The following is a 13,739-nucleotide window of genomic DNA, read 5'->3' as shown; positions in this document are numbered from 1 at the left end:
TCCTTTTTCGTGATCTCACTGGCCCTTTTATGATCTCACTGGCCCTTTGTGATCTCACTGGCTCTTTTGTGATCTCACTGGCCCTTTTGTGATCTCACTGGCTCTTTTGTGATCTCACTGACCCCTTTTGTAATCTCACTGGCCCTTTTGTTCCAGTATACCAATTCAGAAGCCAAAGATTTATCAAAGAAGCACTTTATTATGAGGGGGTAACACAATGTAAGCAGTCACAACCAGAGACAACACACAAGAAACACACAAGATGGTCTCTCCAGATTAACATGGTGGAGGAGGCAGGTGGACATTCACCTCCAACACACCCATATGGAAAAAAATCGTTCATATTAATTTCTATAGATACATTGACAGACGTAGTACATACCCAATCCTTGGGGGTCAATAAAGTAGCTCTCAATAAAGTAGATCTCTTTATCTAATTAACATAATACATCATTTTGGCCACTTTCATACACAGAAACAAGGACACATGTTTTAAATATGACCCCAACTTCCTTGTCGAAAGACCTGTTGCAGTTTTGGTATTATGCAATCTTTTTTTCTGATTCATTGTGCATATGAGTCAGCTGCGTGGGTGGAATACGAAGTGGCTTAACCAATGCCAATTGGCGCTAGGTCAACACATCCGGTCAATATCCAGACTGTGACTGTCCTTCATCTGGTCCACATTTCATGCTGTAGTCTGAAGTTTATTCCTGGATCATTTTGCCCAAAGAATTACAATTACCTAAAGAATAGCCACAGCCCAGAATGGATAGCACAGTGCCCAGCAAAACATACTCTGCCAAATGTCCATCTTTGCGTCAGGGAATTGAATAAACTGAGGGAGTATGGCATGTTGTATTACATATCAAGTGAAACTGCAGGTGTGAGATTTGTGTGTGCCCTTACTGGGCTCTGTGGTAATAATACATGTATGTCCTTGACGTGTGGAGGCAAGCCATGGAGCCTTGCACCCCATCTGGCAGTATATACTTAATACATAATTCAAGTATAATTCATTAAGGAATAGTGCATTTTAAATGTCAATAGCTTACTATATATATATATATATATATATATATATATACAAAAAACTGATCACAATGATCATGGCATTGAGATGCAGACAGAATGATGATCCGTAATGAGCATGTTATATTCATCACACATACACACACACACACACACACACACACACACACGTATGAGTAAGTCCTCTGCCTTGTAAGCAGCTCCAGGGATCTGCGACGCTCATCACATGGATGGCAACGGGATGGCCAGGGAGACCCCACTGGCATGAGCAGCGTCGCCATGGCACCAGCAGGCATCAAGGGGCACCAGGAGAATCAGCATCAGAACCAGCATCTCCCACCCCTCACACACACACACACACACACACACACACACACACACACACACACACACACACACACCTCACACACACACACACACACACACACACACACACACACACACACACATACCTCACAATGCCCATATCTCATGCCCCTCTGTCTTACCAGGGCACAAGGACTCGCATCACAGAAACAACATGGGGTGCCTCACAGACACCTCCTTCATTATGGACAAGTGGAATCAGTCTCTCTCTCTCTCCATCTCTCTCACACACACACACATACACTCTCCCTCTCTCTCACACACATGCAAACACAAACCAAATACATATATACATATATAAAGCATTCATATGTACACTTCTCCATCAACACACACACACAAACAGAATCTACATTCCTACAAACAGATTCCGAAGGATTCCTTATTCTTTTTTTCAGTGGATTTTGCTAGCACACTGGAATGAATAAAAAAAAGTCATAGCATTTAAGTAAGACATCAACTAGTGATGGGGAAAAAAAGCAAAAACATATCATCTGCTTTAACTCTAAATAATCACATTTCTTAGGATTCACTAAGCTTCATGTTTTCAAAAGTATATGAACATATGTTGTAGAATTTCCAGAACCAAGCCACAATATATGTGGTTTCGATTCCCAGCCTTTTACCGTTATGTCCTTGAGCAAGGCACTTAACCCACAAGATGCTTTGGGTAAAAGTTCCTCCAGACTGGCCCCTGTCATTGGTATATGTATCCATCTCTTACTGTAATGGGTAAAAGCATCCGCTAAATACATACACACATACAAATCAATTCTTTGGTTAGAATACAACTTCCTGCAATGCACTGTAGTCCAGTGTAATCAAAAAAGAATGCTATATGTTAAACATTTGTGTGATGGTGACCTGCTTATTGAGTTTTGGGCTGCTTTTAATTTATTTCTCTTTGTAGTTTTAATATTTTTCCTTTTTAATATTTGTATTTTGATCCCTTGTGCTTTTATTTATTATTATCTGGTATTCTTTGTTTTCAGATGATGTACTGTTTCTTGATGTTGCTATTTCCCTATTATTTGGGTGTCCTGTAAACAGCTATCGCCAATTCCAACCATAATGGAACAAAAAGGTGATGTAACACTAGTGATTGAGTGTCAACCGTTCTGACATAATCTATTAACATTACACTCACATGTTTTATTGCTTTAGCACTTACTTTTTATGAATAAATAAATTGAACCTTGAGCAAAGGCCATGTAAAGTTCAATAACACAGAGCTGAGAAGGATAAAAAAAGTATGATTTCTTAAATGGAAGCTTTCCACATGACAAATGTCTTTCAGTGGAGGGCGAGCACTTCAGTTTTTCAGTATCCAGTCCACAACATCACTTCTCTTTGTAGTCTCTTTAGCTTGTATTCACACCTTTCAGTTTTTTGAAACGGCTGTGTGCCAAATTATGTTAATGTCTAGCCTTCAGATGGAACGAGACAGGATATTAAAAGAGCTGTTCTAGTCAACATTCTCATTGTCACTGAGGCAACGTGTGGTTATCATCGTTCACATTTCAATGAAATGTCTTTGTCAGAGAAAACAACATAAACACACAAACACACACACACACACACACACACACCAACAACACACACACACACACACACAAACACACCAACACACACACACACACACACACACCAACACCAACAACCAGTGCAGTGGGTTGGTGATGGTCACTATATTTTGGTGGTGGCGGTGTAGACGGGCTGAGACTGCACCACCCTCCTGCGGTAGCACACCCTCATGTCCTCCCGTACGCCATTACTGGCCAGCATGTACAGCACAGGGTCCACGACGCAGTTGAGACTGGACAGCGCCAGCGTGCTTGCGAAGACGAAGTGCAGCTTGTCCTCGAAGGCGCAGTTGGTCTCCTCGTCCATGGCGTAGTACGCGATGGAGCGTATCGTCAGCAGCAGGTGATACGGGAAGAAGCACACGCAGAAGATGGAGATGACCGCCACGGCCAGTCGCTTGACCTTCTGCTTGCCACGCTCGTCCAGGCCCGTGCTGCCCCGCACCTTCGTCCAGATGCGCGTGTAGCACACCACCAGGACCACGAAGGGGATGGTAAATCCCAGGCCCACACGCAGCAGGTTGAACAGGGCGATCCGTTCGTTGATAGGGTAGGTCTCGTAACACTGCCTGGTCCTGTTGTCGTACATGTCCTCCTTGTCCAGCTTGAGCATGGCCGCGTGGAGCGACGCGATGATGGCGAAGACCACCGCGCACGCGCCCCAGGCGCAGGGCGAGCGGCGCATGGTTTTGGCCTGGAACGGGAAGCTAATAGTCAGACAGCGGTCCACTGAGATGCAGCACAGCAGGTAGATGCTGATGTACATGTTGGAGTAGTAGACGAAGCCGGCCAGGTCACATGACCAAGTGGGCAAACTCCAGTGATGGTCCTGGTAGTAGTAGTAGATCCACAGGGGTATCGTGACGATGAACAAAAGGTCCGAGACTGACAGGTGCACCAGGTAGATGCCGAGGACGTTCTTGCGACGGATCTGCTGGACGATGGGGGCGAAGACGATCAGGTTGGTGACCAGGCCGAAGATAAAGGCCAAGATATAGATGCCCATCAGTACGTCGCTATAGCGACTCTTCTCCTCGATGTCCACACAGCTGCCTGTGCTGTTCCCCATGTTTTCCTGAGACGAAGTCATATACACTAGATGACGGCCTGAAAAAATGTAAACAAAGTCTGTATGTTAGTAAAGAGCAGGAAGCAGATTCTGATCTCTGCGGTGTTGTTCCATAACACTTCACTCTGGCTGCTGGTTGAGGACAAAGTTATTTTTAGCCGAAGGTGGCTTAGAGTTATAAGTGGCTCCGGCGTTTCCTCTCCCTGGAGACAGCTTATAAATGTCAAATGAATGGTGTCAGGGAGGTTAACTTATTTCTGTGACGGGTGTCAAATGATATTACGTCCCAAGTCGCCTCAAAAGGGTCTTTTTGGAGAGTGACTACAGGACAACATTTTAGTCTTTTTGTGCTTGTGGGTTTTCCCTTTGCTATGACAACTAGTGCTGTTGATTGATAAAAGCAATAAAGTGAGATTAATTACACTTCTCTGTGATTCATCAGTTCATTCAATCTGTGATTCGTAGTAGGAAGTTGAAGTAGGCTACTTTTGCATTTGAAATCTTGTGAATTCAACTGAGCTGCATCATTGTTCTGCCTACTGTAATTTATAAACTTAATATCTAATGTCCAGCCTTTTGGACTGATAATAATGACGGTGGCTATATAGACAAAGGTAATGTCAAAATGTATTAAAAATGTCTTCTAAATGTTTCCACCAACTCAAAATGTGGTTGTCACAGAAAGACATAGACATTTCACATAGATCACACACACAAACACATGCAGTAGGGAGAGGGAGGGTGGCAAGGAGAAAGAGAGAGAGGGAGAGAGAGAGAGAGAGGAGAGAGAGAGAGAGAGAGAGAGAGAGAGAGAGAGAGGGAGAGAGAGAGAGAGAGAAACATTTATCAAAAAGATTGCTTTGCTTGGCTCAGTGAGCCCTCCTACACATTTCATTTCAAGGTTGAGCTAGTTGCGCGTCAAAACATGTATATGTATTAATTTTACACTATAAGCTTTCCAATAGGGTAGAGAGTAGTGGACACATTGACTGCTCCTAATCCCAAAAGCACTGATGCTAATACACTGTCTGTCTGTCTGTCTGTTTCTGGAGGTGCCTGTACAAGCTGTACTGGTTGGGCACACGTCCTCTAACTGAGCACTAAATTCAGAGTGGAGCCGCTGACCGGATAGAGGCTGAGACTGAAATGCCATTATGGCATCGTCACGGAGACACACAGTCTGGCTGGTGTGAGCGTTAGGACCCAGCGAGGAAGCAAATCCAGGCAGACACACACGCACGCATGCACGCACACATACACAAACAGACACGCAAACATGCGCGCACACACACACACACACACACATGCACGCACGCGAGCACACACACACACACACACACACATGCATACACAAACACACGCACATGTACACACACACACACACAAACACACATGCATGTGTTGACCTGGCATGACTCTGGCCCAATTCTGACACAGATGGGGAAGATAAACAATAAACAAACAAACAAACAAGCAAGCAAAAAATGCAGCTGCAGACCCTTGCCATGGATCAGGCTGGGACATAGCCTGGCCTGTAAATGGGCAGTGCTGGGCTGGGCTGGAGATCTTAGCTCAGTCATGGCCAAATATGGTCGTGACTGACTGGCATCTCTTCTAGTAGAGAGTCAGGTCACCTGGAGCATTCCTACCAATCAACACTTATATAAAAAAAAAATTATAATATTTTTAAGTGAAGTCAATGTATTTTTATAGCAAATTTGATACAACAGGATTGACCTAAAGTGCTTTACAAATCAGGGCTCTACACTAACATTTTTGTCCAGGAGCACTTGTGCGCCCAAGTTAAAAAACTTAGGAGCACAGACAAAAATTTGGACGCACAGTCCAATTATGTGTAAGTTAACTTACACATAATCTAACATTACACTGCAGCTAACAGTTAAACGTGCCAGTGCACCAATTGCTAATATTAAGAATGACTGACAACATTTAGGCTACAGGAAACAGGATTTTAAAGATCAGTGCCTACTTTATTTTCAGTCTGTTCTATTTTCCTACATTTTGTTAATGTAAAATAATATAATACATAGCCATATTTGCATTTAGCCTGTACATTAAGTATACTGCCAAATGTAGGCTAATTTATTTATTTGTGAATCAATCTGTAGCTAATCCAAATATGCCCATGGTGACCTATCTGACTGCATATTGCCTAATACTACTACTAAAACAGTCCATTTTCTCTTCCACAAAACCAACATAGGCTATCATATATATATATATATATATATATATATTATCCTTTTTTTTTAAACATCTGCATTGATGGGGGCAGTAGGCAAACGTTAGGCCTACTTTCGTTTTGCACTTCAGCTTGTATTCGGTGTAAACAAACAAGCATGCGTGGAAGCCAGGAGTTGTCAGTAGCTTTCTACCTTTGAATAAAATGGGAGTATTACTACTTCCTATTTTAGGCTATTTTTGTGCCTGTTCGCTACAGCTATATTTTGCATATTGCAGCCAATACGTCAACTGGGATAAAAGGCATGTTATGTTACCTTTTCTTCTCTCACTGCATTCTCAGAATCTCATCCTGTTCCTCCTATATCCGATGAATTCGGTGGATAAAATAACTATTTTTTTCAATCTTTGCATCTTGGCTGGCTAGTCTAACTTTCCGCTTTTTTTTCTTGGCGCTCTTGGATTTGATAGAAGCGACTACTAGCGAGTCAGCCAAAAATAAATTGCTAGCGTTGATGGGAGGTGTAGTTTTATGCTGCATTCGCGGCGTGATTCTATGGTTTGCACATGTTTCTCGATGTTGCAGTGTATTTTGTAGACAAACATTGACATGGTTAGAAGTCATTAGCACCAGTCGCCCTAAATATTTTTGCACTCGCATGCCCTCATTTTTTTACTTTCGCGTAATGCGGAGTGAAATGGGCGCACTGTAGAGCACTGCAAATAATGAAATAATAATGACAACAATAGTAAAATAATAATATGCATATGACAAAACAAAGAGTACATAAAATAATGATGATAATAATAATAATAATAATAATAATAATAATAATAATAATAATAATAAAAGATTTAGATGATGGGCATTTATTTTTAATCTTCTTAGAGAATGTTTACAATGGCAATATACACCAACAGCATGCTACATAACAATTATATTTTTCGGGTTCTCTTTCAATCTCCATTAATATCTAACTTGAACGTTATGCTACTCCATTAATTGGGAACGCGTCTGAGCACACATGAGAGAGGTTCTGGCTGGCTTGTCATTTTTGATAATCGATAGCTACTTTTTACTGTAATATAAGAAAGGAAATCATGAAGGCAACAAAGACGAGGGTGGAGGAGATTGCGGAGTTATCCGGTTCCCTCTAGCCCAGAGGTGGACAAACTATAGGCCCACCGGCCGAATCCTAACCTGACCCTAGCCAGATGAATGTTGTTCCGCTTAGCTCCGCCTAGCTTCACTCACATCCATCTGGGACATCTTCCATTGAGAGTGATTTCTCCAACCAACTTTATGGTTTAGCCAATCAGGACGCAGGGCGGGAGTTTCATAGATGTGACATAGCGTAGAAGCGACTGTGAGTCTGTTATTAAGCGTCACGGGTTGGCTTCGATGTGAGTGGTTGAAGTAGCACGTCAATAGATGACGGACAAGTGGCTTATTCAATCATATGCAAGCATTTTTTGATTAGGCCCAGCCTTCTGAAGCAACACTTCAATGGATCGGTTCCAGATGGATGAGTGGGAGCTGGGGAGGGCGAAAATTCATCTGGCTATTACCAGGTTAGCCGAATCCGCCCGCCACACTTTAAACTGGCTCGCCATTTCCTCTATAACCCTCCTCTTCTGGGATCCAGCTTCCATCTTTCCGGCCCAACAGTATTACTCCTTATATACACCCACACATACATACACACACACACTCTAACACATGGACATCCCCACATACTCATGGAACCCCAAGGCCACTACTTCCACATTCCCAGAACTACCATCCATAACTCAACTCCCAAATCTCCCATTGGGGAGTGTGGGGGGGATTTGGGAGTCATTTCATTCCTGCCATTTTATTCATATATATAGTCAACCTGTATGCAATAATTCTCAGCCTCTATATATGTTAATGTTATGTCATGTCAAGATATGTCAAGATGTCAAGTAAATGTTATGTCATGTCAAGATATGTGTTTTGTGTAGTGTACATGGGTCTATTGTATTGTGTAGTATTAATAATTAATGTCTATTGTATTGTTGTATTTTGTTTGTAACTTTATTCTTGTTTGCAAAAAAAAAAAAACTGGCCCGCCAAGTTATCATAGACTGCTCGCTATTTATTTCCTGCTTAGCTTTACTGCAAACTGCTTCTCACTTTTCCTAGAGAATGTTTACAATGTCAATGTTAAAACAGCATGTTAGGCTACATAAGGAAGATACTTTACTCGGCAGATCTGACTTGAAAGGTTCTCCATTTTTAATTGGGGCTAGCGTCTGGCTTGGATCATGAGAGGGATCAGGAGGAATGGTTTTGGCTGGCTTGTCATTTTGATAATCGATAGCTACTTTTACTGTAATATAAGAAAGGGAAATCATGAAGGCAACAAAGACGAGGGTGGAGGAGATTGCATGGAGTTATCCGGTTCCCTCTAGCCCAGAGGTGGACAAACTATAGGCCCACCGGCGAATCCTAACCTGACCTAGCCAGATGAATGTTGTTCCGCTTAGCTCGCTAGCTTCACTCACATCCATCTGGGACATCTTCCATTGAGAGTGATTTCTCCAACCAACTTTATGGTTTAGCCAATCAGGGCGCAGGGCGGGAGTTTCATAGATGTGACATAGCGTAGAAGCGACTGTGAGTCTGTTATTGCGTCACGGGTTGGCCCCGATGTGAGTGGTTGAAGTATACGTCAATAGATGACGGACAAGTGGCTTATTCAATCATATGCAAGCATTTTTTGATTAGGCCCAGCCTTCTGAAGCAACACTTCAATGGATCGGTTCCAGATGGATGAGTGGAGCTAGGCGGAGCGAAATTCATCTGGCTATTGCCAGGTTAGCCGAATCCGGCCCGCCACGCACTTTAAACTGGCTCGCCATTTCCTCTATAACCCTCCTCTTCTGGGATCCAGCTTCCATCTTTCCGGCCCAACAGTATTACTCCTTATATACACCCACACATACATACACACACACACTCTAACACATGGACATCCCCACATACTCATGGAACCCCAAGGCCACTACTTCCACATTCCCAGAACTACCATCCATAACTCAACTCCCAAATCTCCCATTGGGGAGTGTGGGGGGGATTTGGGAGTCATTTCATTCCTGCCATTTTATTCATATATATAGTCAACCTGTATGCAATAATTCTCAGCCTCTATATATGTTAATGTTATGTCATGTCAAGATATGTCAAGATGTCAAGTAAATGTTATGTCATGTCAAGATATGTGTTTTGTGTAGTGTACATGGGTCTATTGTATTGTGTAGTATTAATAATTAATGTCTATTGTATTGTTGTATTTTGTTTGTAACTTTATTCTTGTTTGCAAAAAAAAACTGGCCATGAAGTTATCATAGACTGCTCGCTATTTATTTCCTGCTTAGCTTTACTGCAAACTGCTTCTCACTTTTCCTAGAGAATGTTTACAATGTCAATGTTAAAACAGCATGTTAGGCTACATAAGGAAGATACTTTACTCTCGGCAGATCTGACTTGAAAGGTTCTCCATTTAATTGGGAGCGCGTCTGAGCGCGCATGAGAGGGATCAGGAGAGTGAATGGTTTTGACTGGCTTGTCATTGTTGATAACTGATATCTACTTTTTAATATAAGAAACTTTTAAAAGGAAATCATGAAGGCAACAAAGACGAGGCTGGAGGAGACTGCACAGTTATCCGGTTCCCTCTAGCCTACTGGCCGGTTATAAACTGTGAGAGCCAGGGCATTTTGACATTTTGGCTGCACTCACTGTGATTTGGAAAATGGACAAAAATATAATGTCGTCTTTGCCTTTGTGTAATGGGACTGGTGAGTCCTGACGTCTTCAATAATTTGTTTCCCTTAAAGAAGCACTATGCAACAATTTTAGCAAAAATGACCTTATGCAGGTTGAAAGTCGTTCTGATGGTTCTACAACACTTTCTGGGTCGTTTGGTGGGTGCCTCCCCCGACGGCTCATGAAAAAAACCGAATATGCAACTTTCTGTTCCCGGTCCGAGGAAATCCGGATGTGACTCAGCGGAAGTATCCAATCGCGCCTCGAAAATGTAGTCAGATTCTAGTTTCTAAGAAGACTGCAAAACGGACGCCGACTTGGCTTTGTTGCTGTTGAAATTGTAAGTAGCCTACCCTTGGGGAACTTAGTTTTTGTAATGTGGTTTGATAGTCTCTTGAACAATGTGTTTGCTCGACCGTTCTATTGTGAGCCCCCTGTATGTGTTTAGCTTGGTTACTTGATGGCTAGCTCGCTAGCTAGTGGGGTTTTAGCGTAGCAGTCACTTGCCACAAAGCTGCAGGGGGAGCTGTGTCGTGAAAAATGCAAGCCCAAATCCGGCGAAAACCCAGAAACAGCGAAGGAATAACCAGACCTGCATAGGGCTTCTTTAAACTAAGCATTTACATTAAGTACAGTATAGCCGATTGAAACACATTCCACTCAGTTAGGCCTACTGTAGGTGGCTACCAGGCTCATATATCACTTTTAATTGCAAACAGAAAATGTCTAGCTAGCTGTTTATACCAACTTAATATTATGCCTATTGCTAATATTGTGCTAATGTGACACAAACAATGTGGCACGAACAATGTTAGAATTTGTGGACTAGCCATAGGCTTGTGTTTGAATGGAGCTGACAAAAAGATCATTTGAGAGTAGTGTAGATGTTCTTAAAGTGACAGCGCACCATTTATAAATGAGTTAAACTGCATCAACTTAGTAGTATTTCTCAGGAAATCAATATTTTGAAGTAAAATGACTGACATTATTATCATTTAAATAATATATATTACTATATCATTTTATTTATTTATTGGGGGGTACCACAAAGCAGTTCTGCTTGGGCACCAAAATAGCCAGCACCGGCACTGTCACTGAGTATTGCCGGTAAAAAGAAAAAAACGAAAATCTTTAAAACCATGACCCCAGAGTGAAGTAGCTCCCTGGCTCCTTTAGCTGTTGGCTGAAGTACTGTAGCTCCCTGGCTCCTTTAGCTGTTGGCTGCAGCAGCTCGAGCTACTGTAGGTAGCACCATTTGTTTTTATACCAACAGTACTCGGCGACCTCGAGAAATAGAGATCTATGTGAAAAATCACCAAATCACCAATCAAGTAATCCCCACCACACCACCACAACTACAAGGTTCTCAAGTTTTGAGCTCAGCTTGGAGTGAGATTTGGGGGGGGGGCACTCACTCACTAAAATGTTTCGCTTGTGTGTAGAATTGAATAAAGTAAGTGCATTGTTTACTAAGATGAGTGCACCATTTATTAAAATAAGTGCGTAAAACTTGCGCACTATGTAGCAAAAGGTGTGCACACATGGGCGGATTATGGATTATTATCAGATATAAAATGGGCCCCCCAGGCACAGATGTGCACAGATGTGAAACGGGCCCCCCACTTCAAAAGGTTGGTACAGTAACTCAGCCTAGTTAGGTCTGGGTCTGGGGGCATGCCCCCCCAGAAGAATTTTTTTCTTAAAATAACCCCTTAAATAACAACTTCTGGTGAGATTTTTGGAAAGAAGCATTAACACTTTGAGACCTTGAATTTGTCATTGTATACATATATCTTGTTTTTGTTTATTTTCCAGGACAGTCTGGGATTTGTACCCATCTAGCATAGCTTATGTCTATAATGTCAGCCTTTATATCAAGGGGAAACCATTTGTGTTTTGATGTCACCAGGAAGCATGTCAGTAGAAATAACTTTTGATATTTAGGTGGGATAGATTGGAATTTTCAAATATAATAATCTTGACGGTGGGATATTCTATGGCTCACCAATATACGAGATATATGTACTGAGTGAGACAAATATTTTATTTACTAGGCTAATTGCTTTTTTCACTTGAGTAGCCTATTGCCACTGAACCATTGGATCAAGAATGGGCATGCCGAGACCAACTTTTTATTTTTTTATTAGGACAGCAAGTTCATTATTTTGGGTTGCTATTACTGTACATTATGGTGGTTGGCAGCTCATTGTCTGCAGCAGTCCTGTATTATTAGGAAAAAAGGCCTGATTTACACACACTGTTAAAGTGCCATAAGTAGGCTGGTTTACCAAAATGACAAACAGTTGAATTTCTGAATAAAAATAATTTTGGTGCAGTTTTGACATCTTAAACGTGTAACCCCACATAAGCGCACAAACATAACGTGGTTGCAGGGAGGGGATGTCCTATTTTGGAATTTTACCCGGATACAACGAACACTATTTTTTGATGGATGGTGGCTATTAATGGTTTTGATTTTGCTGGTGAGGGGTGCGCTAGTTCTGAACCCTGCGAGATATCCTCTCGTATGCCTGCGCGTCCTCTAATAATTATGCAGATACCTTGACATCCCTAGTAATATTTCTGCGTGAGAAATGCAAGGTGTGGCGTGTGAGCGTGTGAACTTGTTGAATTGCGTGTGTCTCACACCCATTGCGTGAGACGTGAGAACCCTGCGAACTACCAACATCACTGTTATCGTGTTCAACCAAAGTTTCAACTTTCGTAACATCAGTCTGCTGATGAGTAAACAGATAATGGGCAACAAGTCCTTGGAGAAGACAGTTTGCGCTATAGCATACACTTGAGAGGTCACTCTCAAGGTCATACACACAAAACCTACACCCACTGTCGCGTTGGCAGCAGCGGCATGCTGTTGTGAAATAGCTGACTCTGGAGGGACTGAAAAAACATAAATTGGTCTCCACTTTGAATGGGCTTTTGCCCTTGGACGATTAAGTAAATGCTACACACTTATGCATCTTACTTCTTTTATAAAACAGTTACTACATACAGTATACTTGCAAGGTTTAATAAAATTAAACACAACAGCAATAATTTATGAATATCATTCATATTTTTTTCAGCCAAGCCATGTAGTTCTTTAGCAACAATGGTCGCCAAGCAACACACAGATGCAGCAACTGAGTTTGGTGCCAAGCAGGGGCGCCTGCAGGAATTAATGCTATGGTACGCACACCCATCATGCAATGGTGATAGTGGTCATGGTGATAGTGCAAGTGAGTAAGTCCAGCAGTGCAACAATGCAGAAATAAAGTAAAGTAAAGTCTATATATCTATATATTTAACTATTTAAGGAAATGTAGGAAAAGTGTGGCCACAGTGCGGCTGTGGCATGGAGGGGGGCGGGGTTATGCATGTGTGCTGATGTGCTAATATAGCACGCAAACAGTGAGGCATAAAGACAGTGGTAAAAGTGGCTAGTGGACAGACAGTACCAAACATGGAGGGGGTGAAGAGGCAGACAGACTATGCAGAGAAGTCTATCTCTCCTCTTCCCTTAAGTGAGGCATTGAACAGTTCAATGGCCCTGGGGACAAATGACTTTCTCAGTCTGTCAGTTGTGCAAGGCAGTGGCCGAAGTCTCCAGCTGATCAGGCTCTTCTGCTTAACAATAGTGCTGTGGAGTGGGTGACACTCATTGTCCAAGATGTTGATCAGTTTGTTCAGGGTC

The 13,739-nt window shown here is 42.2% G+C and overlaps 1 protein-coding gene across 1 annotated transcript in view; it reads right to left on the bottom strand.

Annotated features, from left to right (window-relative positions):
• Positions 1-200: 200 nt before the first annotated feature.
• The window catches only part of gpr184 (G protein-coupled receptor 184), a 22,706-nt gene continuing 9,167 nt past the window's right edge, over positions 201-13,739 (bottom strand). The window contains exon 2 of the mRNA XM_048264369.1: positions 201-4,088. Within this exon, the coding sequence (XP_048120326.1) occupies positions 3,085-4,071 (987 nt within the window). The 5' untranslated portion in view covers positions 4,072-4,088 and the 3' untranslated portion in view covers positions 201-3,084. The remainder of the gene's footprint in view (positions 4,089-13,739) is intronic.

The sequence above is a fragment of the Alosa alosa genome, chromosome 15, assembly GCF_017589495.1.
Source record: "Alosa alosa isolate M-15738 ecotype Scorff River chromosome 15, AALO_Geno_1.1, whole genome shotgun sequence".
NCBI lineage: Eukaryota > Metazoa > Chordata > Actinopteri > Clupeiformes > Clupeidae > Alosa > Alosa alosa.
This window is presented reverse-complemented; position numbering and strand designations above follow the sequence as displayed.